General features: G+C 34.9%; 1 protein-coding gene across 7 annotated transcripts in view; it reads left to right on the forward strand.

Moving 5' to 3' along the window:
• GAS2 (growth arrest specific 2) overlaps window positions 1-27,990 on the forward strand; it is a 90,644-nt gene that overhangs the window by 41,974 nt on the left and 20,680 nt on the right. For all 7 annotated transcript variants that reach the window (XM_038179481.2, XM_072039160.1, XM_038179477.2 and 4 more), the window contains 3 exons: window positions 3,030-3,093; window positions 7,607-7,751; window positions 11,697-11,804. In XM_038179481.2, the coding sequence (XP_038035409.1) occupies window positions 3,030-3,093; window positions 7,607-7,751; window positions 11,697-11,804 (317 nt within the window). The remainder of the gene's footprint in view (window positions 1-3,029; window positions 3,094-7,606; window positions 7,752-11,696; window positions 11,805-27,990) is intronic.

Consider the following 27,990-nt stretch of genomic DNA (forward strand, 5'->3'; position numbering starts at 1 on the left):
TACAATTAGTGTAAGAACCTAAATATGAATTATGAGGAATCCTACAGATTTTATTTTTAGTGCCATACTGATTCCAAATAATACAAAAAGTGAATTCCATGCTGTGTAGTGTCTTTTAAATAGTTTTTGCCACCTCTTCTATTAGATGTCTCAAACTGCTTTAAAAAATATCGATGAATTTGCAACTTCCATATGTAAAACTAAAAAAGCAAGAGAAAGAATTAAGGTAGCTTTTTTCACATAAAGCTGAGCCTTTCACATAAATCAGCCTTTAGAAAGTGACTTTAAATATCAAGTTTTCGGTTAGTGTGGAATAGCTCAAGATGTGAGTTATACTCAAGATGAGTACTCAGAAATTGAGACGCTTGGAAGTGCTTCTTGTTCCAAAAGGCAGTGGTCTTGTTTGCTTTGTCAAAGTTACTGAACATCTCGACCAAGATAGGTATAGAAATGCAGTCTTGTGTCTCTGTGCCATTTGCTAACTCCTGAACATTCACTAGTGAGGTGGTAGCCCATTATACAGCTGTATTTGGAAAATACCAAAAATTTTGTTTTGAGAATCTTAAATTATTTCCAGTGGGTATTGCAGTGTACAAAGAAACACTTGTTTGTCTCTCAAGTACTCAAATACATATGCTGGTATAGTCCTCAGGAATGCTAACATTGCCTTGTGAGAAGCAGTGTGTCACCCTGTTCTTATCGCGTGACCAGATGTTTGTTTTTATGCTTGGTTATTGCCTGCACAGCTTTTCATCCTCTAACAATGATTTCACTGTTTCACGTTGCTCAGTGTGAAATGCATGAAATGTGTCTAGACTACGTTGAGTCAGATTTGCTAAAGAACTTTGGGTTTTGTTTGGGTAGAAGAGCTTTAAGCATTGACATAAAAATACTTTACCTTTCTTATTCAAGTCTTTCTTGAGTAATATGTATGAATCCTTTTGGAAGTAATATTACTTGAGGCTCTCTTTTCCTTCTCCCTTCCAAAAGTTATTCAGATGTGTATATGTGTGAATTGCAATTCAGAAACTCCCTTTGACTATTCCAAAAATGGTTTATTCCACTTGTAGTCTCAGAGATGTCTTATTTCTTTAAAATCAAGTTTTATTTTGGAGTAGTCCTAACTGCTTTAGAATGAAATCAGCAGAATATCTTTTGAGAGTCATGAATATAACACTTAAAAAATATTGATTGTTAGTGAAGGTTAAATATTTCATAAAATTACTGTGTTGTGGCAAGAAAGAATATTGAGAATAGCTGGATGTCCAAGTCTCCATCTTTTATATTCTTAATAACAGATGTCTGAAGGATAAAAATACTTTTCCTAGTATATTGCCATTTTAGTTTTCATGCTCTGCAGTTTTACTTCTGGAAATATATTTGGATGAGATTAGAGGGGAAGAATGCATACATCTTGAATTGCTACATATACGCTAGTAAAAGACTTAAGGGCGAGCATTCAACTCACGTAATTTACCACAGATTTATTCAAGTCAGTGGAGCGAGAAGTTGAAGTTGCAGAAATTGAAGATCAGCCCCAGTAGGCATTAGTTATTTAGAGGTGCTTAACTCTGAATTCCAAGTCCAGGTCTCATGCATACATTATAGGACAAAGCAACAACAAGTTTTAGCTGGACATTGAAATATGTTTTTCAGGTGTATATGTGTGTGTATATGTATTTAGTTATTTTTTTTCCTCATGCATTTCAGTTAGTTGAGTCATTAGACAACCAAAACATTTATACTACAGATGTCTCAGCTTGAACTCATTGAAAACACATCAACTTCATTGCCTTTTTTTTTTTCCTCATTGGTACAAATAGTCACACAATTATTTTTTTAGTTCTTCAGTTCAATCTGAAGTATAAGGTACATATCTTTCAGTTAGCATGGGAGTTTCTAAAACCTCAAGTTTATCCAAAATGTGAGGGTTATGCTGCAAGAGACGGTGACAATGGAGACATCTCTCTACTGGAGAGATGATGACGATGTACTCATAATTCTCATGGTTTATCTGTGTTTTATTTTGTTGTTGTTTGCTTTGTTTTTCTTCTCTCTCTTTTTTTTTTTTTTTTTTGGTATTTCTTTGAGGATTTTGTGGGAGTTGATTCTACAAGGAGTCACAGGCTTTCCTTAAATCCTGATTTTGTTTTTTGCTTATATATTTTACCAGACTTCTCTGCAAAACTCTACCTATCTGAGATTAAAAAAAAAAGAAAAAAAAAAAAAGAAAAGAAAAAAAAAGAGAGAGAATCTTCTCAGATAATGGTGATATTTCTGAATTAGAAGTACAGAGATTCATAGTGTGTTACAGTGTGTTACAGTTTCTTCTGAAGCTTAACAACTGCAGGTCATGAGGAATTCAGGCATAAAAACTTGCATATTTGCATGTGTGTGTATATATATATTACAGGAAGCAAGTGTTTGGTTTGGTTTTCTTATTATGAGCTTAATTCCTAGATTACTCACATTTTTTATTTGTTTTAAGAAGAAATGTATGAGAAATTCAGGACCAAACTTACAGTGAGGTATATTAATGAAGTCTTGTAGTTTTTCTGATTTAAATTGGTTAAGAAAAACAGTGATGTAAAGGATGTGAATTCTTTTAGTTTATAGGGTTAAAAAGAAAAAAAACCACAAAAACCAACAAACAAACTTAATTTAAATGTTACTCATTTATTTTTGATCCTCTTCTAGTCTTAGAGTTCTGCCAGAGCTCTTTATTATTTTTAGGATATTACAAACTGATTGTAGGTTACCAAATAATTTTCCAATGATTTAGAATTTTATTTTCAAAAGAATTAAAGGATAACTAAATGGGAATTTCCTAAATCATCGGCACTCTGAGAAACAGTCCTCGATCCCATCCTTTTTGTTGCAGTAAGTAAAATTCCAGCTAGCTAAAGAAAAAAGCAAGTTTCATCTACGTTGAGAGTTATAGATGTTGATGATTCAGTTCTGTCCGTCACAAAGACGTTTAAAATAGCTTTTATTTATATATGTTTTCCATCTTCATTTTTCTTTTCCAGTTCTCCACAAGCAGCCAAGAGAAGTGTGCCTTTGTTTGCTGGAACTTGGAAGGATTGCAGCAAGGTAGGTGGAAATATTTAAAGAATGAAGAAATATTTACATTCTTGACAGAACTGACTATTGAGAGAATTACTAAATCAGCACATCCCAAGCTAACTTCTATGCTCATCAGGTTCAAGGAGAACATGATGTCACTCAGGACACATATAATAAAATATCTATGCCTTCACATCAGTAAGCTTATCTCTCAGCAGTCCTTATATTAGGAGGGGAGACAGTTGAGAATGATTTCTAAATAAAACTTTGATCTGTTTCTTTTTCTAATAGTCATGTCTGTCTATAAACAATTGAGATTTCATTAGCTTTGCTGTTAATAAATCAGTCTTCAAATAACTTAAATCTGATCTAAACAACACTGACTCTTACCTCATTTATTTAAATAAACTTAGCTCTGATTCTCACCAACAGAATCAGGACAAGAATGGAATTAACAGCCTGTGTTCCATCTCTGTCAGATGCTTCTAGTCAGGCAGGACCCTCAGTACCCTTTAGTGTTATTTTTGCCTGCAAGACACCAGTGACTTTTTCTAGACAATCAAAATGATGGTAATTAGAATGCAATTTTTCTGTTTTTGCAGATGCAGAAATAACCAGAGCAGTGCATAATATTTTCAACAAAATATCTGAACAGCAGTAGTGCTGCCCAGTCATACATGTAAATGGCAATTATACGAAGCCCTCTCTATTGCAGTGGATTGCCTTATTTAAATAGTTTCATTAATTTCAGTAAAATGCCTTGTGTTTACAATCAGTATGAAGGAGGCCTCCACTTATTTTTAGTAAAACAACTAGTAGTTTCATGGCAAAATTTTATTGTAGGCATTCATATTTTATGAATGCAACTCATTTGGGAAGCTGCTTAACTCAACTTGTCTCTTGGTCAGGTTTCAGAAAAGCCTTTGTTGCCAGTGGAAGTTGGCATAGCAATGGTGGTAAGAAAAAGAACGGATTTCTACATGGCAAGAATTTTTATACAACATTATTATGTTTTACAGATTATGTTACTGTATTCATTTTTTATTTACGGCTTAGAGGTCAAATAACATATGTCTATATACTTGTTTCTGAAAGCAAGCAAAAATATTTATAATCTCTTAAGTTTATGAGGGGCACAAAAACTGTTCAAGGGGAATAATTGATGGTTCATAGGTTGATATAATGGAGAAGTACTTATTTGGCATCAATTTTGATTGATCTTTTGTAAACTAAAACTGTTATTGAAAAAGAAAATGGACAGTTCCTTCCACTAAGCATAGGAAAGAAAATGTGCTGTTTTAAATGGGAATGAGGCTGGTTGTATGCTCACTTTGTAAAGCAAACTAGGTCTGTTAACAGCCTTTTGGCGTCTGCTTTCCAGAAGACTTGTCACAGAGATTTTTGAAAAGGTGCCTCTACATGTATGTGCTTCTACAGAATGAGAAGAATAGAGACACTGAATAACTTCTTACTTTCCTCTTCTTTCTCTGTTCTAAAAGCAGAAAGATATGTTCAAAGCAGCCTATTCATCACAAGGAGCCACCTTCAAGCACGCTAATGTCCAGCTAGATTACTGTTAGTCTTCAGGGTCTTCTTGGGTTTGATCCATAAATGAAAGAGAATGGGGATCATTCCAGGCAGAGACAGAATTGAGTTTTGTTCTGCTCAGCTTGAAGTCATTCAACAGATTCTCTGTGGACGAGGGTAGATGGTTTCTAATTTACCTATGCTTTAATAGCATTTTAACTACTTTAACAACACATCTCTCACTGTGTCCTTTTAACCAAATTAGAGAGAGATGAACTGAATGGATGGACTACACAGAGAGTGGAAAACTGTAGTGACTGCTTAGCTCAGAGTGTCAGCCCCAGTGGTTACTAATGGCATTTATTAGGGATTTATACTGGTGACAAAATTGCTTGAACGTTTTTATTAATGGTCTAGATGGTGTGATGGAAGGCAGCCTCAGCACATTAATAGATGAACAGGATATTGTGGGAACAAGTCCACACACTGGAGAGCAAAGTTGTCCAGAGGGCCCTTGACATGTTGAAAAATAGAAAAATTCTGGAGTTGGAAAAGAAAAAAAAGAAAAGAAAAGAAAAAAAAAAAAAAAAACACAAAGAAGTGCAAAAGCATGCACTAGGAGCAGAATACTTGTGCACGGGTTAGGGACAGACCATCTCAGCAGCAGCATTGCAAGAGATGGCCTGAGAGTCTGCCAAGAAGTGGTCCGGAGTCATCAGGATACCCTTGTGGCAATGAAGGTGACAAATGTGTGTAGGGCTGCATTAGTAAGAGCAAAACAAGCAGCTCGAGCGAAGTGCTTGTTAGTTGGAACATGTTCTGTGTGAGGAAAGGCTGATGGACATGGATTTCTTCAGACTGTAGAAGACAACTTGGTGGATGCAGTTGCCGTCTTGCTCTACCCAATGGGGGTTGGATGGAGGTGCCTAGCAAAGCCAACTCCTTCAGGGCTCTCCTCTGAAAGGATGAGAGGCAGCAAGAGAAATTCTGACTGGAGATGCACCAAAAAGAATGAAGTTCTTATGTAACTGTTAAACTCTGGGGGCAAGACAACCCCCACAGATCTCTTGAAATCACTGTTGAGCAATTTTAACACTTCTGGTATTGTATTCAATTTTTCCTTGGTAAAAATGGGAAGTGGTGCTCTAAGAAGTCTGTTGGAGATCATGTTACAGTCCAACGCTGCTTCATTTGTCGTTATGAGAAAGCAGGCTAGAAAAGAGCAGGAAAGGAAATTCTCAGCATACCTTCCAGAACAGAATTTGCACCTCTGCTGCATGACAGAGCCCTCTCAGAAAAGATGTGGTTTTACCATTTCAGTTTCCCAGCAGGTTGATCCATTCAGTATCAATCCAGGTTGATTCCACGTATGGAAAAAACTGTGTGTATGTTTGGTTTTTTATTTGTTTGCTTTTCAACTCAGCACCAGAAGAATTTAGAACACAACAAACACGCAGAACTTTAAAAGTCTGTTACAATGATAAAAAAAATTGAGATTATGGAAAGCAGCAGAAGTTAAGAAGCAGCATTGCTTAGAAGAGTGGAAGAGTTTTATTTGATGAGTAAGGCTGCATGCAGGTGTAGGCTTAGGGCCCAGCGGGAATTTAATGATTTACAGCCTGTCGGCATCTGCAGACAGACAGGAAGTAAATGGATTGTATATAAGTGCTTGCTTCAATGTTGGCTGACTTTTCATTAGGCAGACTGCACCAGTTATAAGCCAATACAAGCACAGATTTGGTTCTTAGATTTCTTTCTATTAATTTACTAGGCAGTAGTGTGACTAAATTAAAATTTATAAAAAAAAAAAAAAGACACAGTATATGCATTTATGCCCTTTCTCTGTATGCATTTAACAATATTTTCGAGTATTTAGATTAAATGTTAATAATGTGTTTGTTTCCACTCAATATTTCAGTGTCCAGATCTTTACCTAGATAACTCAGCATAGTTCTGCATCTGGTCTGTGGACTTTTCTACTACAGAAGAAAATATGGTTTCATTTATGCAAGCAGTTTGCTTGCTGTGAGAAATCTACATGGCATGATAACTTTATCAAGTCGAAGCCCTTCTCTGAAAAAGGAAATCTTTTTTTTTTTTCCTTGTTTTTCTTGTTGTTCTTCAGTGTTGGCACAGAAAAACGCAGAGGGGAATTATCAGTGATTAGGAAAATAGGATGGGCCTTTGGACTCCTGACATCTGTCCAAGTTCTGTTGCTTGCTGTGAGATACTGACTTAATCATTTGCCATAAAGCTTTCAAAAGCAGGCATTGTTTTAAAGAGCTTTGCTCTCCAAGTGCTGTGCTTCAGATGCTCCATGCCAAAGCTGCTTGTATTTGTTTTGGTTGGAGCTGCAAGTATTTTGCCACTGTAAGCAGAGGTCTGAAGATTGGCTGTGAAAAACAGGTTATAAGGAAAACACTAGCTGATTCTGAAAAATACTGGCTGTGTGTCCATTTATTGTCCTGTAAATTTGGTACAATATTAGAGGCCAGGATAATCTTTAATTCCTTTTCAGCTGGAGTTATATGAAAAATTCTAACAGAAAATCAATGTCAAGTAATTTGAAGGAAAAAACAACAACAACAAAAAAAGACACTTCCTCCCTCCCCCCCCCAACCCACACATACAAGCAACAGGGACAAAAACTGCTAGTGTGCTGAACTTCAATCAGTCCTCCACAGCAGAGCAATTTTTAAGGCCTACTGTTATTCATAAATTACTCAATCACCCCCATACGTTATCAGACAGAGAAGCTGAAGAACTACACTGGCTGTAAATTTAATTAACTGAAAGATATCATTTAATTTCATTCCTGGTGTTAATTTGGAGTGATGGCATCAATGACAGATATATTTTGCACTTGTTTATAAACAAGTACAAAAAACAGGTTGTATGTGGCAACCTATTATTGCACGTTAGTGTAATATAAGAAGTATAAATACTTTCCACCATTTTTTTGTAAAACATTAAATACATAAGGACAAGTAATTTGTTTTTGTGTTTCTAAAAGGTTTGGGGTGGAGCCTCCTGGATTAATAAAGTTGGAAAAAGAGATTGAACAAGAGGAAACGCTTTCAGCCCCCCTCCCGTCTCCTTCGCCCTCACCAACAAAGTCTCCAGGGAAAAAGAGCACAGGAAAGCTCTTGGATGATGCTGTAAGTTATGGGGAAAAGCTTCCCATCTGGTCCATTCTTGTATGCACTTACTTGCAAAACACACAGAAGCTTCATTTTTACATCTCACTGTATTTTAGAGATTTGTAGACTGATAGAGTTAATTTATTTTTGACCGCAATTATTTCTGCCAGAAGTTTGGAAAAAAATTAGCATTGTGTAGGAGATATGCAGTTTAGCCTAGCTTAGTGTTTAAGGCCAAGTTCCCTTCTTATTACTCTGTGTTTTTCTGTTCACTTCTTATTCATCAACTCCCACTTGATGTTTTGTCTGAGAAAGGACTGAGTCAGGACTATGAGATTTGGCCCATACTGACTTGTACAGACAGTTAACAAATGCTTTGAAGTTATGTCAGCCTAATTTTTATTCTGCTGTTCTGCATGTTTCTCACGTGGTGGTGGTGGTGGGAGGGGGAAAATTTTTTCTTCATTGTTAGAAAGCATCTTGCTTTGAATTTTATTAAACTCTTCACATTATACTGTAGTGTTCATATCTCTGTTGCAATCCCTAGAGGGGTTCACTTGAAACTACTGGAATCAGATGAAAAGGACACATTTTGAGACCAGGAAGAGGTTAAACTTGAAAAGTACAAATATATTCTATAGAAAGAAGCTGTTACTATAGTAACTGTTATATTACAAGGTAGATGTGCCACCCGGGAGTTACAAAGCACTTCTTGAAAAATCCATGTGCCACTTTTTTGTTAGAAAAAGCAGATGGAATATAATGTTTGTTCATTTTATTGAAATACTTTATACTATTTAATGAAAATAATTAAATTTAACTTTTTTTTTTAACTTTTTTTTTTTTGTTTTATTATTTCTTCCACAACTTTACAAAAGCACTCACTTATATTTCAATAGAATTGAGGAAGAACAATTATGCGTAGGAGTGTGGTGACTGCATATCTTGTAGGAACAGAAGAGAGAGTATGAAGGTTGTCTCCAACCACCTCCTTTAATTTAGAAACCAGTAGGGATAGAAACATAATGGAATTCATCCAGCTGGATTCTTGACCCTCACTGCCCCAGACACTCACACCATAAAATAACAGCAGTGCTCGTAGAGTCCAGACACAAAATAAAATAGGATATAATTCTTCCCTCTGCTTCCTTTTTTTGATTTCCAAATTCCACTCAATAATACTGCTGTATCCTTTGGGATCGTAAGGTAATGGAAGCCTCAATAGGAGGATCAGCAGAGAAGGTCTCATTATCTGCTGTTTTACACTGGTATAAATCTGTTGGCTTTCATTCTTCACAGCTCTAATATGTCTCTATTTTGCTTACACAGCTCAAAACAACCTTTAACCTGTTAGGTCCAACTATGCTGTATTTTTGCTTGCATAGATTATCCCTGGTAGACGTAGTAATTAAGGCATATTCCACCTTATCCATTTTCAGATGGAAATTTCAAGACCATCTTCAGAGGTGATAACTGTGATAGGATATTATGTTAGGAATCCCTGATTATCAAGCAGCATTCAGAGGGCCATTGTCAAAAGGATGGGGATGGTGTTTAGAGGACTACCTACATTTCAAGAGATATAGGAATGCACCTTTTGCACCCTCAGAAACCTACCCTGGATTTCAGTCATCGACTCCTCACTTCACTGACATTATTCCTATTGCAGCCGACTATCTAAATAATTTGATTCTCTAGAAAATGGAGGCTAACACTTAGCATTTGTTCACAAGAATCACTTAAATAACTAGTCTTAAAATAATGCAGTGATTGTACATTGAAACTGAGGACAAAACATCTAATAGTTAACACTTTCTGTGTCAAATACACAGAATCCCTTTCCTAAGTGTAATTTTTAAATGCAATATTTTTCACAAAAATATAATGCCCTATTTTTAAAGGCAAACAAATACTACTAATAAAAAAATACTTAGTAAAACTATTCCACGAGGTAATGAGGTTATTCAGATAACTACACTGAAGAACTTCAGACATAATTAGATGGTCTTCACGTTGGTCATGAAGACTGGTTTCAAAAGCATTTTTGTTCACCGGTCCAGTATAGAAAGAATAATTTTGGTTAATGTTTAATTTCTTTCCAGTGTGTTTAACATTCTATGACTTTCTTTTAAGAGTGTATTTGAAAAACTTTGGTTTTGCTTCACAAGTATTTTTTTAATACCTCTTGTATTGCCATAGCTTTACCCGTTTTTGTTTGTTTGTTTTTTTGTCTTCTAAGTTCAAAATGTTCATGTCTTAGCTGTTCTGAGCAGATTATTTCCCAGTCTTCAGACTGCTTTTACAAGGCCTTGATAGACAATCTGAATTTCAAAAGGACTTTGTAATATTATTTGAAGTGGAGAAAACCTCTAGGAAGTTCCTCCAGCATTTTGCATTGTTTGACACCCACATACTAGGTCAGCTTCCATCAAAGAAAACTGCAGTGTATGAAAATGATGTTCCTGTGTACAATTGAAATGCCAAATAAATTTCTCAACCACATCTCTTTTAGCAATTGATGGCTGTTCTACTTTCAGATCACTGAAGAGTACAAAATAAACTTTCACTAAATATTAATGTCTTTGGTAGCATATGCAGGGCCGCATTTTCACAAGAGGCTGAAGTAGCTGACAAAAAACAGGAAGGTTGTTTTAATCTGTCTTTTCTCAGCTCTTATTGCTGGGGCTATGTAGTCATGTTTGGCATTGATAAAGTAGAGCAGCCTAGGGGCCCCTTTAAATTCCCCTTGATTGCAATAATGCCCTAACTTGGCGATCATCAAAGAGTAGTTAGCAATACTGAAGAGCATCTTGGCATGACTATGTCAGAATATTCTCTGCTCACCTATAATTAAAGTACAAGTGCACTATTTGAAAGTGCAAAGTGGAAGTATTGGATAACTTTTATCCAGAAGCCAAAATGCTTCTATATTTATTGTATTTATTTAGAAGGCAAAATGCATTATTTTGACACCTTCGTCTGTCAATTGTACTAGTACTTTGACAGTTGAGCTGATTCACCATAAAATACTGAGTATGCATCTACAAAATTTTGATGCTAAACTCAAATTGTCGAAGTGTTTGTAGACTTCAATTATACAGTACACATTTTATGTTGAACTATGACACTTGTTTCTATTTTTACCCCTTCACAGCTGTAAAATCCTCCTTGGCATTGGAAGCACCACAGTCTGGGATTATGGAAATAATTTAAAAAATTAGCATTCAAGATCTGCTTTAATATATAAGCCTTATAAAGAACAGGGTGTGCATGTGTATATATACTGTTAACATTTTATTTAATTGTTTTAACATTGCTTGTTTTCAAGGCTAACGTGCAACTGATTCCTGATTCTTGAGTCTGGCTAAATTTGGTGCAGCTCCTGAAGGACATACATGCACAATCTAAATGTGCACATGAATCTATGCAGTGCTTTCTATAGTCATCTTAAGGCTGAGTGTATTCAGAAGTTACACTAGATCTTTTTGGTCAGTAAGTGATCTGAAAAGACAGGGAAGCATTCACAGATATTTTTCCTCAGTTTCCTAAGAAGTAAGCAACCCTTTTTAGGTTCTGAATCTTTTAAACAATATTACAGTGGCATTCACATCAGTACAAGAAGGGCCTAATGCTGAATTCTCATTCAGGATTTTTTCATTCATAATTCACGTGAAATTCTCAATAACTTCAATAGAATTTAGATCTGAGTGAAGGGTTTACAATGTTCCCTTTAAAGAAGTGGTAGGTGAAATAGTATTTCTCAAAAACAAATAAAATCAAGATGAAAGTATTAAAAAAAAAAAAAAGTGAAAGGGAAATGAAGAAAAATGAGGAAAATACCAGCAATGAAGACTTAGACTAATGGTATCATGTAAATGTCCTCTTGAATGTTTTGCCACAGATACTATTTTAAACAGATTTTGTTAATAACTTCCTTCCTTTTTTTTTTTTTTTTAAAACCAGGTTAAACACATTTCTGAAGATCCACCTTGTAAATGCCCTAATAAATTCTGTGTGGAGCGCCTTTCACAAGGAAGATACAGAGTTGGAGAAAAGATCCTCTTTATTAGGGTAAAAGTTTTATTTATTTATTTTATTTTATTTTATTGTATAGCAAGTTGCTAGTGTCTTCTACCTTCCCCTTTGGAAATATTTTCTTTTTAACCAGCATCAACTCAGTTTTATGATGCTGAATAAAGAAATACAGTGGGTTAACTGACTTATGGAATTATTAGCATTTGGTAGGTCCTTCTAATTCTAGGTCATTGAATTTGCTCCGTCTTTGATCAATGGCAATCAGAAGTCTTTACAGAGAAGATGATTTCCTCACAGTTCTGTCTGAAAGAAAATCTACTTCATCATCACAGCCTTTCCCCCACTTTGTATTGGCTGATAGTATTTGACAGGTCTGGAAAAGAATCAAAGACTTCATGATCCTTGAATTAACAAGTCACAACTAAGGCATATCCCTAAAGTAGGGGGAGCAAAACATTAATGTCCGTATTACTTCATGTGATGAGCAGGTATTTCTAAACCCAGTGTTGTATTTCAGACTTGATATGTAGTATATTAACTCCAATACCAGAAAGTAATTGTAAATGTAAATATTTCCTAAGCTGAATTTAGCACAAATATGTTAGCCAAAGTTAATTTTGATCGTCTTAATCTTCCGTATGCATGCTCATGCTAATAATGTGAAAATACTCATCATACGATTTTGTGATAGTGAGGAAAGATTCCGGTTCATATTATGCTTCTTTCCATTTTTCTGTTCACACGTACTGTCCTTGGTAAAGACTGGTTCGAATTACACCTCTTGCTGTCGAAGAACTGTTATCCCTGTTTTGTTAAAGACGTGAAACTATGGCCTGATAAAACTGAGGATTTAGTACTTCTAAGAACAAAAGTCAGGAGGACTCTTTCCCATCCGTAGAAGTCAAATTCTCTATTCAACAAAACACCAGAGTGCTTTCTATGTCATAAACGTACGCTTAATTTACACTGAAGTCAGATTTAGATAAGGGTTTAGGTTGTCCCATGTGTGTAAAGTTGAGAACATGTTTAAGTACTTTGCTGAAAACAGAAACTCCCATTTAATTCAGTAATAGCTAAAAGTGAAGAAGAAATACGGGATTTGTAACAGATAGTTTGAGATTTAACATGCTAGCATAAAGGATTAATAGCTTTTCTGTTTCATAGCCAATGAGACTTTTTAATTCTGTGATATTTTAGGGTACTAACTTTACATGACTTTGAAGAAGGTAGTTTCATTAACAAACTAATCTGTAATCTGGAAGAATTTAACACCTCTGTTTTCTCCCTTTCAATTTTCATTTCAAATAACAATATCAAAGTATTTTAAATCTTCTAGATTTGATAAACTCATTTTTTTTTCTGCCAGAATGGTGAGCGTCAAATTCCCTTTCGCTGGCTTCTTCATTGTGTAATCTAGTCCAAGTCAGATTTTGTTCCAAGTTTTCAAGCAAAACACCCTTTTCATATCACGCTACCACATTCCAAAGTAGAATTGTGCCAAAAAATAACAGTAATATAGATTAGACATTAAAATACAGTATTAAAGATCATTCCTGCAACATTGATATCAATGGAAACTTGCCAGGAAGTTCAGTGGGAACAAGCTTATATTCATAGATTTTGGAAGTCATTTGTCCTGGGTTTTGGTTAGTTTGGATCTCGCTTTGGAACGCTCCACTGGATCGCAGTAAGTTTTGATTCTTTATTCTACGTATTTTTATTGTGTACATGAGTAGATTTATTAGTATCTCTTTGGAATCCTTTGGACATTTCCTTATGAAAAAACATGTTAGAGATGCATAGCTGACTTCTAATTTTATTGATATTTGGCACCTTGTTCTGGTGCTGCTGAGATAGTTCCTCCTACCTCCTACATTCTGTGTTCTGTATAGAGTGTGACACAACCAGATAGACGCCACTTGTTTATAATCCAGTGTGTATAATCAGTTGAACTGAGACAGTTTTTCTTAACTTCTGTAGATCATTCTGTACCAACTGATGAACATGATCACTTCTGAGTGGTGTATATAGTAAGCTTCAGGCAGAACTGCAGTGTTCTTTATAACCAATATGATTTTGATGGAGCAGGTTTCTATAGAGGCTTATTCTAGTGCTGGATCTTTCAGAGTTTCTGTGATCTGACAGTGCTGGAGAGCCAAGAGAAAAGTCAAGCATTCTTTCTTTCATGGAGACTTTCAACCTGTGGTTTTCATTCCAGGCTTTTGTAGTATGGAAGTACCTTTTTCTAGTACAGTTGATCACCAAGCACATTTTAAGCAACTGCTACATCTGCAGCCACAGCAAGTTCATGGTTTCCTTGGTTTTAGCAGCTGAAATCCAAGTGCAAATGAGTAATATGCTTTACTGCTATGAAGACTTGAGTCTCACTATTGTGGTTACCTTGAGCATCTTATTGCAGGTGCCTAAAATTACAGAAAGAATTTCTTAAATGACTATCTGCCCAACCTTGTCCTAAATCATGCTTTTCATCAATTGTTTCAAGTACTAGTGTAAAATGTGCTCAAGTTGTAATTGTTCTCAAAAATAAGATGCTAAGTATCTGTATTGCTGAAGTCCATTTTCCCTTTTATGGGACACTTCTGTACCTAGTAACTACATTCTTGTATTTATTGCTGTTGGTGCCCATTATCTCTTTGGAAATGATATCTAAGCTTCACAGTCAATTATTTGTCTGTTCAATCTTTGATCCTACCATTATGCCACGAAGTGCTTTGGGGTACAAGTCTTAATCTTACCAAGTAGTATTAAATTAATAAGCCTGTTTGTAAAAATAAAGAATAACAAGACATGAAAACTTCAGTTGCACAAAGGCATGTTTTTTAACTTGGAAAACTGAGTCACAGATTTTCAACTCTTTATTTCTTGCAGAAGACAGCAAAGGAGTTATTTACATTAATACATAATTTTATATTAAGAAATATCAATCAGGTCATAGGAAAAGGTTATTTTTTAACTATGACTTTCAGTGGCAAATATTTCAAGCTATCTTGTGGTATAAGGATAAGGATGTATGATTTCTGCAAACTAGCAAGCTTCTCTCATGAAGATGTATACTATTGATCCACATCCATAATAAAATTGAAAACACTGGGTTCTGCAGAATGAAAAACTGTTTCTCTGCAACTGGAGTCCGATTAGGTGGTATAATGGGTCCTCACTTTCAAGTCTGTCATGTTTCCTGACTTGTGATTGCTCTTGTACTTTTTGGCCTTGTTCTTTTAATCATTAGTATCAGTTATTTGCTTGTGATAATAATGAAACATTTAAATTGATACTAGTTCTATCTGAATTGAAATCTCAGTAAATGAAAGGCATTATTTTCCTGCTATAGCACTGATGTGGAAGCTTTCTTTTGGGACTCTCTTTCAATATGCGTGAATGCATATAAGATCACTGGTGGCTGAAAACAGCATGGCAGTGTTCTGCCCCTCTATTGCCCATTTTTAGTGAGAAAAATGCACTCATGTAAGCACGCTTGACATCCAGGTAGACATGATATACCACTTAACTATGTAAAAATGGAAAGCGGATGGATTATACAGTTGTCAAGACTCAGTCATCTTCTGCTTTTCCAGACCAAATAAGTAATGCATATTCACAGCTCTAACTGTGTTTTTTGGGTTTGGGTTTTTCTTCAACACTTGGCTCTTTTGTCTTGCTTATTTGAAGGATTCTAAGAGATTTTCTGCTTTGCCAAGGCCCTCTCACTTCTAATCTTCACAACAGTTTATCTTTCTAGCACAGTAATTCCTTTCCTAGAGCTTTATCCATATCAGATAACTTTCAGTGGTGTTTAAGATGTCAAAAGCATTGGCTGATCAGGACTTCGTCAGGATCACTAGACTTCAAGGACAGTGACAGTCATTCACCTCTTCTTTGAGCTTTGAATCTGAGTCTTCTACTGCTACTAGACAAACATACTAATTGTCAGCTCAAGGTTAACTGCTAGAGATGCTGTGAAAGTCATGTCTAAAGTCCAGCCCTAATTTATATCCAGATGTAACTTGTTTTGCTTGTTTGTTTGTTTGTTTTTCTGTTTTGTTTGGAGATGTTCTCACAGTGGATGATTGGACTTTGTTTGTTTGTTTGTTTGTTTTTAAACCATGTGCCAGTTCCTATGCCACAGCTTGACCCTCTCTGAGTATTTGTTGTGTTTCATCCTTATTCTTGTTAGTAATTAGTTACCAAATAATTATATAAGGAAATTCTCAATACTTTCAATAAGGGTGGGTAACTGAATATAAGTATGTGAAGTGTTATAGATCTCATTGTTTCTTTTTTTTTTCTTTTTTTTCTTTTTTTTTTTTTTTCTTTTTTCTCTCCCTAGAATGCTGAGTATATAAAAATAGAACAAATTACATAAATCCTCTCATATTTTCCTTCCCTTTTTGGGAAGATGTTCTGCTGACTCAACTGTCCTTTTATATAAAAGGTACTGGATCACCATCTGCATATCTGAGTGCACAGATAAACTGCTAATCCACTCAGCCGTGAGTTTACAGACAAAAATTACTTTGCAACATGAAAAACTCTTTATAATTTGTTGTTAAGAATTACAGGTTGGGATCCATAGGTTTATATTGAAAGCAATAGGGGGAAGTATTTCCAGTTATTTCTTGTGCTTCTGCTTCATAGATTAATCTTTTTGTAAGATTCCATTTTGAACTTAACAGCTGTTAATATATTTTACTTTAATGATGAGACATCAGTTAGTGTTCACAGCTGGAAGCTAGTAATCCTGATGTATTGGAACTGGAGATGCAGCTATTTGTAATGTTACTCTTTAACGAGGTTAGCGCCAAGCTTTCTATGCTCTTGTATAAACCTTTTGCTTTCCCTTGCTGAAGCAAAAAGGATCTTGTATTGCTGTAATGTGAACACTATTAATGAAGTCAATGCAAGCACATCTATCTTTATAGGACTGTGCTGCAACGATTTACAGGATGAGTGAGAGTTAATATTCTTCACTATAGCTTTAGACAAGTAGTAGACAATGCTAATTAAAAATTTAACCAAATCTTTAAGTTGTCTATTGTGTACAGTATGCTTTTAAAGCATATTGTAACTTAACTTACGCTACCATTTACAGAAATGAAAATAAGTGAGGCTTATGTGATGTCAGTAAAACAAAGTTTTGCACAGTTCATTAGAAATTCTCATTGAACATGTAGGATTCAGACATAAAAGTGCATTTTTTATCTCTTGCAGTATTCTTTAGCTTTAGGGTAATGTTTTTAAAGAACTTGAAGCTTTCATGGGGATTTCCACATAGACTTTATATCTTGAGTAGGGATAATGGTCTTAAATCGAATTGTACTGGCCATGGTTTAACAAAACTGTTATGTGGGCTTTTAAATATTTAATACAACATGGTTTGGCCTTTGCATTCCTGAAATAACATGAAAATTTTAAATTGTTTTTTAAAATGCCCTTCATTTCTCTTACTTTGCCATTCTCTTATCAGTGTGAAATGAATGTTTTTTCCTCCTGTTGCATCCAGTATCACTTTGTGTGGAGCTTAAATTATTCATTTAATGGCAAAATTTTACTCACACAGGAAATGCAATTGATTACAAAAGCTCATTGCATTGCAATCGATTTCTTCTCATTTAAGTAAAAACTTTTCCCCCATGAGGATAGTCAAGCCAGGAAACAAGTTGACCAAAGGGGTTGTGCAGTCACCATCTATAGCGTTTTCTGTAAGCCAACTAGTTAAAGCCCTAAGCTACCTGATCTGACCTTATAGCTGACCCTGCTTTAAGCAGAGGGTTAGACTAGGTGACTTCCTGAGCTCCTGTCCAATCTGAATTGTTCTATCTCTTATCAGATAGGACTAGAGTGACGTCAGTATTTTAAATCAAGATCATGGGAACAGACTCAGGTATCCAAAATATAAATGTTAATAATTCTACTGGAAAATAGAAAAAATAGAGTTCACATTTTTTACTGCAGGTAAATGTAGGTAAAGCCTGTCTCGCTTGCGGTTTGTATTTACTGTGTTTTCTGTGTTTTATAAATGCCAAATCCTTATGAAATTCATAGTTTTAGTTTAAAGTTAAGCTCTGTCACACCTCAGTGGTAACATGCAAGTTAAGTAGTGTTAAGTAGTTTTTGTCATATGGGCAGCAGTATTTTATCCCATGTGTTCAATGGGTTTGTCCTCAATGCTGTAGAAAAGCAGAAAATGTAGAAAAGTAGAAAAATAGAAAATGATATTTGTCCAAATGCTCTTCACCACAGTGAAATATAAAATGTTATATTTTAATGAGAATATGGCTTGTGTACCAATTAGTTTTTGGACCAGTATTCCATCAGGATGTGTTTTTTTGTTGTTGTTGTTTTGTTTTTGTTTTGTTTTGTTTTTTGCTTTGGCAAAAGTTGTGAGATGTCCACTAAAGAGACTGTGATGACTATGCGGCTGTGCTGACTGTCGTTTTTTTTTTTTTTTTTCTTTTTTTCATCCCCCTCTTCAAAAGTGAATGTTGTTTTTAGAATCTGAGTGCTGTATTTATGTCACCTAGGTTTCATTCCTACAGCATTTTTTCTAATGGTGAGGAACACACAGTACTTCTCTCTTTCTATTACAGTTATTAACTGGAATGTAAATTAATTTAAAAGGCTTTTTATATTACGTATTTCTTGGACTACAAATTTTAAAAATACATTGTTCATTTCACATTTTTGTTTTAGCTTAAATTTGGGGGCAAGTTTTTTGTCTTTAATGATGCTATTTACTAAGATTCTGTCTGAAGATATGTTCAAACACTTGAAACTACTTGAGCTGCATATGCATGCATGAATCAATAGGAATTGATCCTTGTTTCAAAAGCCAAAAGAAGTATTTATCAAGAGTAAACCTTTGTGGTGCAGTTTGTTTAGCCATAATAGTCACGTCCTTGAATTATTTATTAATCTGTCTAGAAGCCAAAGGCTATGAAAGTCTCATGATAAACACAGTAAGTCTATTTTATATATGAAATTGTGCAGTAATAATACTGTTTGCATAGAATGAACAATTCTCCTGAAGAACAGATTTTTAGATTTTATGTCATTAAAAATTAATATTTTAATTTGAAATGTAATTTGCAGTTAATAGTTTAGAACAGTGTTAATATTTACTAATTAATTTAATATATTAAAGTTAAATTAATATTTCAAAAAACTGTGGTAAATCTTGGTTACAGTAAAGGGAAATTAAGGAAAGAGACTTCGAGGGCATATGCATGCAAATTTGATTATAGATATATAAATATAATTATATGATTATAAATATACAATATTTATTTTTATATGATGATTAATTTCCTATTCAAGCTGTTTGTGCTAAGCATAAAGTTTATGATCATAATACATTAACATATTAAAATGTAGGTCTTACTTCTCCCTGGGTAACTGTCAGACACTGGACTAAATCTTATCTCTTACTCTCTCTGCTTGAACGTGTAACCTCTTTTTATGTCATAAATTGAAATAGTTGCAGCAAATGGCTATCCCAGTTCACATGGGACTGAAATTATGCTTCTGTGGCTCCTGTTCAAATCAAGAGAAACTGCAAGTGCTTAACCATGGCCAACATTTGAGCCTGACTTTATTTTTCTGTGTTTTTAATTTTTTTTTTCTTGATATTAGAAATAGCATTTTTGACTCAAAATCCATTTGTATACTTTGTACATCAATTAACAAATGCTCACTGATGTTATTTTCTAAATAGTCTTTTTAATGTTCCATTGTTAAAAGAGTAAGAATATAATTACTGCCCTTTCATTGTTATGAAATCTTAATTAATTATTACCAATGCTACAAAGCTAAGTGACAACTGAAGGAGACAGACATAAGCTGGTAGACAAACACTGAAGTCAGTCATAGCCCACAGAAGCCACAAAGAATAAAAATTCTCACTTCTCCAAAGGTGGAATTTGGAGCTAAATTTGGATATAGATAATTTGGATATTAAAATCTGTACCCAGTGCCATTATTTCACCTTTCCTGAAAACAATTTTATTTTTAAATATTTTTCTTTTACATAGGTCCAGAAGTGCTTTCTCCTGACTGTCTAGTAAAAATGAACAATTATTGAGTTATATATGCATATGAAAACAAGTTTTCCAATATGTTATGATTGGGGGGTAAAAATGTAAACACACAAATTTCTTTAACTAATAACCTTTTTTTTTTTTTTCAACTTCATCTTGTTTTGTGGTTTCATTGACACCTAGTCTGTGTGAAAATTATCTAAAATATATATATATATATATATTTTTTTTTTTAAAAAGGTTGTAAACTCTTAATGGAAATTTGGGAGCATCTCTTCTATATATATTTTTTTGTCATTAATTTTTTGAAAGGCAGCAGCAAAACAAGCATCTGGTGCTGTACTAAACACAGCAAATGTTTTCTTTGGCTAAGAGTAGTAAACTCTGTAGAACTCATGTTAAATAAAAAAAAAAAAAAAGAAAGAAAGAAAGAAAAAAGGTACAGCTGTATCTGAAGACTTCCTCAAGTCAAGTCATAAATCAGCTTCATTTGATTGACTGCTTTGAGGTGTGGTAGCCTGTCTTGTTTTCAGTAAACCAGAAATGAGTTTGAAGTTTGGACCTTACGATCTTGAATGTGTTTTCCAACTTTAAAATGTTTTAAGATTCCACAATTTAACTTACAATAAATAAATTTTAAAAATCATTAAAATTGTAGTATTTGATCAAGTCAGTAATTCAATCATGACAACAGATGCTGAAATTTTTACTTAGACTACAGGAACACTCAATTTAGATAAACGTATGCTATTCCTTTGTTGAATGTCATGCTTTTGCAGATTACCCAGTGCTTCGGTCTGTCTATATCCCATTTGCTATCAAAAGTAGGCCTTTTGTCTACACAACTAGATGAAACCCTATTTGTACTTCTTATAAAGCCGAGAGCCAGAGATATTGTCCTAAACATTGTCCTTTTATATATATGTATATATATATATTTTTATTTCTTTTCAATTTGCATGCAGATCTTATTATATCACATTACAGTATTAAAAAAAAAAAAAGTGGGGGGGGGAGGGGGAGCAGAGGGGGCTGCTTCCTCTGATGTATTTACTACACAAAGCCTTTGACAGTCTGGCTTTTCTCATAGAACCTTAAACATGTGATCACCTTAAATATAAAAAACATTCATGTGAACTTAAGAGCAAGTATTTCCCTATAAAGAGACTCGTTTTTAACTATTTGTCAAATGCATAGCCATAACAAATTGCTATCTCATTTAAATTAAGATTTAACAATCTCAAAGAGTTTCTAAATATAAAGGAAGTAACTCTTTTTGTTCAACTGCCTGCATAATGGAACTATTTTCTACCTCATCGGTGTTCAATCCTAACAGGCCCCAGCCTGAAACCTTCCCTTTCCCTGATTTTTTTTAATTTTTTTTTTTTTTTGGTCTGACAGAGGTACCAGAGGTGATCCCAAGCAAAGGCATTGATCTCTACACATTCAAATTTCAGCCTTGATCCCAGACACGGTTTGGAAACTTTCCATTAGAGCAACAATATTTTTAAATAGATGTGTGTGGTGCAAGTGGCTTGGGTGTGCCACCGAGACCTACCATCTGCCTCTGCAAGCAGGGCAGAGTCTTGCTGGGGCCTTTCCTCTTAGTAACAGGCAGTTGCCCTATCCCCCTTCCATTCACGTTATTTTACATGTTGCACTAGAAGATGACCTATTAAGAATTTCTGTTTAACATGTATTTTTTTTAGACACATGTTTTTATCATGCTGTTACCGTTCTGCTGTAACATACTGCTTTCGGTGGAAGACATTGGAAGTCAACCTAACTGGTATTTCTCTTTTGGCAAGATGGAGGCCAATAAGATCTGCACATGGGAAGTCAAATAATTCCTGAAAGTAAACCCCAAGCCAGCAATCCCCCCTGTAGTGTCAAGAAACAGTTACCATTATGATTTCTTCTCTGTATATGTGTTAAAACACAGAGGTCTATTACAAAGAGTGTAAGGAGAATGCTGGCCTAAAAAGCCTTCTTTGCAAAAAGTATTTATTTTAAATATCATCAATATGCTGGTGTGTCTCAGGTCTAAAATTACAGTGGTGTTCAGAATTCTTCTAACCAAAGTCACATAAATCAGGTAAAATGACAGCCTGGCATTTTAGTGAAGCCAGTTTTTCAGAAATGACTATGCTGTTTGTGCTAATTTCTTGGTTCATGTTACTTAACTGCTTCCCTATGATTTACTGAGGGGCAAGAGGGAGAAGGAGTCATTTGGCATTTCATAAAGACACAAAGAACCCTGTTTCTGTTCCTGCCCCCTCCCCCCTAGCCCCCTCAGTCTCTCCAAGTATATATATTAGCAAGCCAAAGAATGATATCATGGCATTTTCGTAGTGAAAGTGTACATTGTTCTTGAGTCTCCCTTCTTTTGCTCTTTGGTCTGTTCCTGGTGGTAGTGTTTTTTATTTGTTTATTTGTTTTTTCTCTTTAAATCAAATATAGTATTTGTAAAATATCCTGTAGGAAGTCCTCCATAAGACAATTCTGAGTATAAACCCTTTTTTGTGAAGGAGTCAATGAAAGCTTGGTCTGTGTGTATTGATATTTGTGTTTTATTATCTTAAAGATTCAGGTGTAGTGTAGATACCGTATATAGGAATATCCTGTTACTGGCCTAACTGGGGAACACATTTTCTAGTTAAGAAAAAGTAACAGAAAAGTGGGCTTAGGTGTCCATTTGATTTTTGTTTTGTTCTTGATCTGACATAATTTAATCATTTAGTCATGACTTAGATATTTCCCTTGAAAACAGTGTTTTGAAAAAAAATTCTCTCTGTGGAGTTAAGATTTTCTCAACCTCTGAGAACCAACCTATCAGTACAGGAAGGCTAGAAACAATGAGTAAACTTTATGGTAGGTTAAGAGCACTCCAGTATGTGTAGAATAATAGGGAAAAGACTTTTCATTCAATGTGTTAAGCATCCAGATCCCTTGTTTCAGCTAGTGAAAAGCATTGCGAAATGTCCATAACGTACTGACTAGGCTTGAATATGCTTCTTCAACTCTGTCTTTTCTCTACTGTGGTTTCAATTTTGTCCAAAAAGCTGGCGTGAGGGTTAAGCCAGATGAGATACCTTCAAGCTCAAAGCTTTATACTGTGTAATAGGGTGTCAGTGGTATGAAATATTTGCTGTAGGAAATGTGGAGATCAAGTATTTGATCCAGGTCTGGCAATGTAGTTATATCTGCATAAGATGTTGGTCAGTGAATTCTTCTGTGAAGCCAAGAGTCTGGCTCTATTTGGCTTAAAGCCATCGAGTAATTTTTTGCAGATTCTAGTGAATATTAATATATTGACATTTAATACTTCAGGAATTGTTACATAATATCCCCATTCTGCTAGTAATGAAGTAAAAAAATCCAATATAGAAATAAGACTATACTGATGATGATGTTGGTTTGAAATAATAGATATCCTTAATCCTGAGCAATTACTGCAGTTCAGATCAAAGTATAAGGCAGACACTGAGCTGGAATTGCATGTTAAACTGCAGCTTCATTTACAATGTGCATGCTTATATGTTCTTCCAGGTTTAATTCCTGTGTCAGCTGGATGGTCATGTTTCCATTCCATGCTTTGCTTTGGTGGTGGCAAAATCTATAGGCCTACATGTTCAGTTTTGACCTTTGTGAGATAAAGGAGACAAGTTCAAATCTAGAAATACTCCCCTGAGTTTTCTTGATGCTTCAGATTCATCAGTCCTTTTCCAATGTTTACCGTGGATTTATTTATTTTTTAGTCAATCCCCCAATCTACCAAGTTGATAGATATTTCCGTTCTGAGAAATGCTCTTTACCCATCCCAAAGGCATAGTTACTGCCCTAACTGGTCCACAGAATGTGTGTGGCTTCAAGCAAGTTGAGTCCAGCTTTTACTACTCCACTTAGGGTGGTCAGCATCTTCTTTGGAGATGAAACCCAAGGATAAATTCAATATATTGACTGATCTGAGTATGGCAGCTGACGCTGCCAAATCCCCACCTTGAAAATCAAGCTATGAAATCTCATATTTTGATTATTATTTTTCTCTGTCACTTTGGTAATAGAGATATTTTTAGATATTTTTAAACTATTTGAGTTAGTGATATTCAAACTGCTTTTCGTACTATTTTGGGGTGTATATTATCAAAGTCTTTGTTAGATGCACAGGGAGAATTAAAAGGGATAGCTGTGCCTTTTAGATGTTTCAAATGTAAAAAGGGAAGTTGATTAATTATTCTGGGTTTTGGCACTGAATTGCAAATATTTATTGTCTATGTGCTATTTCTAAATCTAGTCAAACTGTTTTGTAGAACATATAGATCATAGTGAAAAAAAAATCAATTAAAATAGTATGTGTGAGGGACACTGTGAAAACAACGATCTGTACACAAGAATTTGGTAGAAATTCAGCTGTCCAGTGCCAGCTTCAAAACTAACTTCTCACAAATAGCACCTTTGAAATATGATCTGATTATTATTATTATTATTGTAAGATGCCAATGTGATGTTTTCAAGCAGATACAAGACAGAGCTTGAACGATATGAGTTCATTGCTACTACATGGATGCATGAAATTCCACAGTACGCATGGAATGGTCTTAGCCACCATCTAAATTGTCACACAGTTGCACTGTATTTCTTTCAGGAATCTGGACATGAAGACTTTGGCTTTTAATATTTCATTTGAAAGGAAGCACTAATTTACTTGCAATGTTTAATTTTAGCAAGTTACATTTGTAGAATTTCAGTACATGCTTTCAAGAAGTCAAGAACAGTCACTCTTGATGCTTAGATTATATACAGTTTCAGTTAGTTTAAAACAGTTACATTTTACAGTTTGTAGTTAGCCTTACCTATGTTTAGAGTGTGAAATAATTTGGTTTTGGATGCACTTGGTTTTTCTGAAGTCCAGATTGCAGCTAGACTTTTTTTTTTTTTTTTTTTTTTTTTTAACCTGTGGAAACCAGAAAGCAAAAGGAGAAGTAACATGTAAGTCCTGCTTTCTCATGGATTAAGATATGGCTGGAGTGCCACACAGACCTGGAGTATAAGAACATAAAAAGTGATTTTTACACTGCAGTTCAGATGTATGACAGAGAGAATATTTGGGAAAGCATTTCAGCCAAGAACGTTTCCACAGCTTTTGAGGCTTTACTGTAGCATCACCTGATGACCTAAAAATAAATAAATACAAATCCCACGTGTTCATACAAATAAACATTACCATTGGGAAAGATCATCTTGTTCATTATATTTTCCATTAGAACATTATTTTAAAAATAAATATCTATTATGCTGATTGATTTTTAAAAAAGTGCTCACCTGAAGGAAACTGAATGTCAGGATCAGGTATGCAAAGAAATAAGGGCATACTAGATTTGCCTGAAGGTATTTATTTTGTTTGGTAGGAAGATATGTTGCTACCCAGAGAAATCATGGTTAAAAAGCATGCATGCTATAGAATGCTGTTTGTTTCTCCCTCTGTTTGCTCGCTTTATCTCCTGCAACAGAGGAGTAAATGATGGGGGAAAAAAAAAAAAAAGCTTGTGCTTCTGAGTACCTGAGAAGGGGCTTATGTACTGTAAAACAATGGAGTTGCTCAAAGTCAAGCTGTGCACAAATTAGCACAGAGGAAAACACCTCTGTCAGGAGAGTCAGCTCTAAATCAGAATCAAGTTTATATATTAAAAGGAAAAGGATAGAAACTCCAGGCTACTCTGTTACAATAATCAGTACCTTTTTGGCAACTAGTACATTTTCCCATTCCAAGATCTTTGCCAGAACCTAAAAAGATCTTTCTTCTGGTATTTGCGGAAAGATATAAAACCGATGAGTGCAAAGAGATCCAACATGCTAGAATATATACAACAGGGGATTTCCATGTGACTAAATATAAGTCCCGTCAGGTTACAGCTGGCGTCTATCAAAACTAAGCTAAATTATATTACTAATGCTAAATTTAGATAATTCATTCCTGTGTCAAGAGAGTTATCGGAGTCCTAAAATCATTAAATATTCCACAGAATAGTGCGCTGCGTGAAAAATCTGTATGCTGTTTGTCTGATTGCTTCTCCCCTTGACCCCATTAGTTCTTTATCTTTACTTCTACACCAAGGAAGTGGCTTTTTTTTGGTAGCACTTTCAGCACTTAAATGGATATCAGGCTTGGCCCCTGGTCAGCCACTCACGAGTGCAACAAAAATATTGTACAGTAAACTGTCTTAGAACGCATTCCAAAGATAAACTTGGAATTCTGCAGAACAAAAGTGATAGTATTACCATGATTTTTCCTGGATCCTTCCCATGGAAAAGTGAGGGTTAGGCACAAAGTTAATATCAGATGTGCAAAGCAGGCATGAAAAGAACAGAAACATCAGAATTTTCTCTTTTATCACCCAAATTTACCAAACCTTGCCAGTTTCATATCCATGTAAACTGTATTGTCTTGTGTCTAAACAATTTAAAAAAATGTTATACATCAAATTAGACGAGACTGATTGCAGCTCAGTTTGGCTTCTAGTTAGACAGTCAGCTGAAAAAATATGCCTGGTTAAAAGACAGAAACTCTGATTCAGACTTGTACAGGTTAGAACATGAGAACGGTTTGTTCAGGTCCCTGAAAACTGAAATCATTGTACTTTTTGTGTTCATTTATGTTCTGTAGTGCTGGAGTGATAGTGTAACATTACGTACAGGGTGCTGGTAAGCAGGTCCAAAAATGGACATAATGACTGACAAAGTAGTTGTGTATGAAATGAAATAGTTGGCCTCCGTATGTAAAATCAATACCTTTTGTAAGTTGAAATGCAGATCCTTCACTTCTCTGCAGCATGGTAAGCCCATTCTCAGATCAAATGTTTTGGAACTTGGAATCAACATGAGTGCAAGTGCTAATCTGATCCTAGAAAGAAAATAAAAAAGAGCAAGAAAAGTCAGTACCAGCAAAAGATAATTCAGCCATGTTGCTATATGTTAACTTGTGCTCATCAATGCAAATAAATTACCCCTGACTTGTGTTTGGATTACTGTTTTTTAAAGATGAGAGAGTAACTAGATGAGGGTTTTCTGCTTTTATCTAGTATCAGGATAAGATTTTTTCCACATAACATTCAAGCTAACATTCTCCAAACATTTGTACTGTTCTCTAGTTTGTTGTACACAGTACATAATTTTCTGGGGTTACTTATGGTCCCACTAAATTTGGACCAAAGACTTCCAATGCAAGCTGGAATCACTTAACTATGGTGGACTTGAATTTAGATATTATACTACAGATTGCACTTGACCAAATCTTCCCAGTGTCTACAGTCAAGACTGATGATTGCAGTCTCAGATAATTCATTTCTGGTCCATAATATCTTAATTTTTTTCTGAGTTATTTATTCCAATCAAACTGATTTAACAATTTTTTACACATTAGTATAGCTTCAGTTCGTTACTTACAATGTTGATTTCATAGATTTGAACTGACATAATTTCATTCCAATGTGGTAACATCATACCTCATAGATTCACGCTGACATCATTTTGAAAACTTTGAGAGGATGCTTTGTACTATTTAAGGGAAATTAAGCCTAAATATAAACATTATTGAACTTAGGATACACTAGTTTTCCCCTCATTTTCCCCAGTTGTAAATTAGAAGGTATTTTAGTGAAACCCATGGAGTTAAATTTATTTCAGGCCCGTTCGTTTAAAAGAATAATCTCTAGTTTTAGTTCAAGAAAGATCTGATAAACTAATCTGTTTCTAGATACTTTCCAAATGTAATTTTCTTGGTTGTGCATGCAGTTGCATTGATTTAAAAAACAGGAATGGAGGTGGGAGGCAGTTTCCACATCTCTGCATTTTACTTGGTCACATCTGTGACTGGTTTCATACTTCTGGTGTTGCCCTAAACTGTTCTATATAAAGATGGAAAAGAAATCTTGAAACTTTTGTGTTCTTTGTCTGTTGGATCTTATCTAATAGCACTAGGTTTTCTAGCATAACTAAAAATAATAAAACAGAAGGAATCTGAGGTACTCTACAGGCAGCCAACCAGTATCTTGGCTTCTTGGGCTTTGCACTGGTTTTCTTGAGCCTCTTACAGTCGTGATGGTTCTTCTAAATAAAATGAGTCAGTGACAATTGTTGGAATGTTATCTTAATATTGTCAGCTTGCACGT

The sequence above is a fragment of the Anas platyrhynchos genome, chromosome 5 (genome assembly GCF_047663525.1).
Source record: "Anas platyrhynchos isolate ZD024472 breed Pekin duck chromosome 5, IASCAAS_PekinDuck_T2T, whole genome shotgun sequence".
In the NCBI taxonomy this organism is placed as follows: Eukaryota; Metazoa; Chordata; class Aves; order Anseriformes; family Anatidae; genus Anas; species Anas platyrhynchos.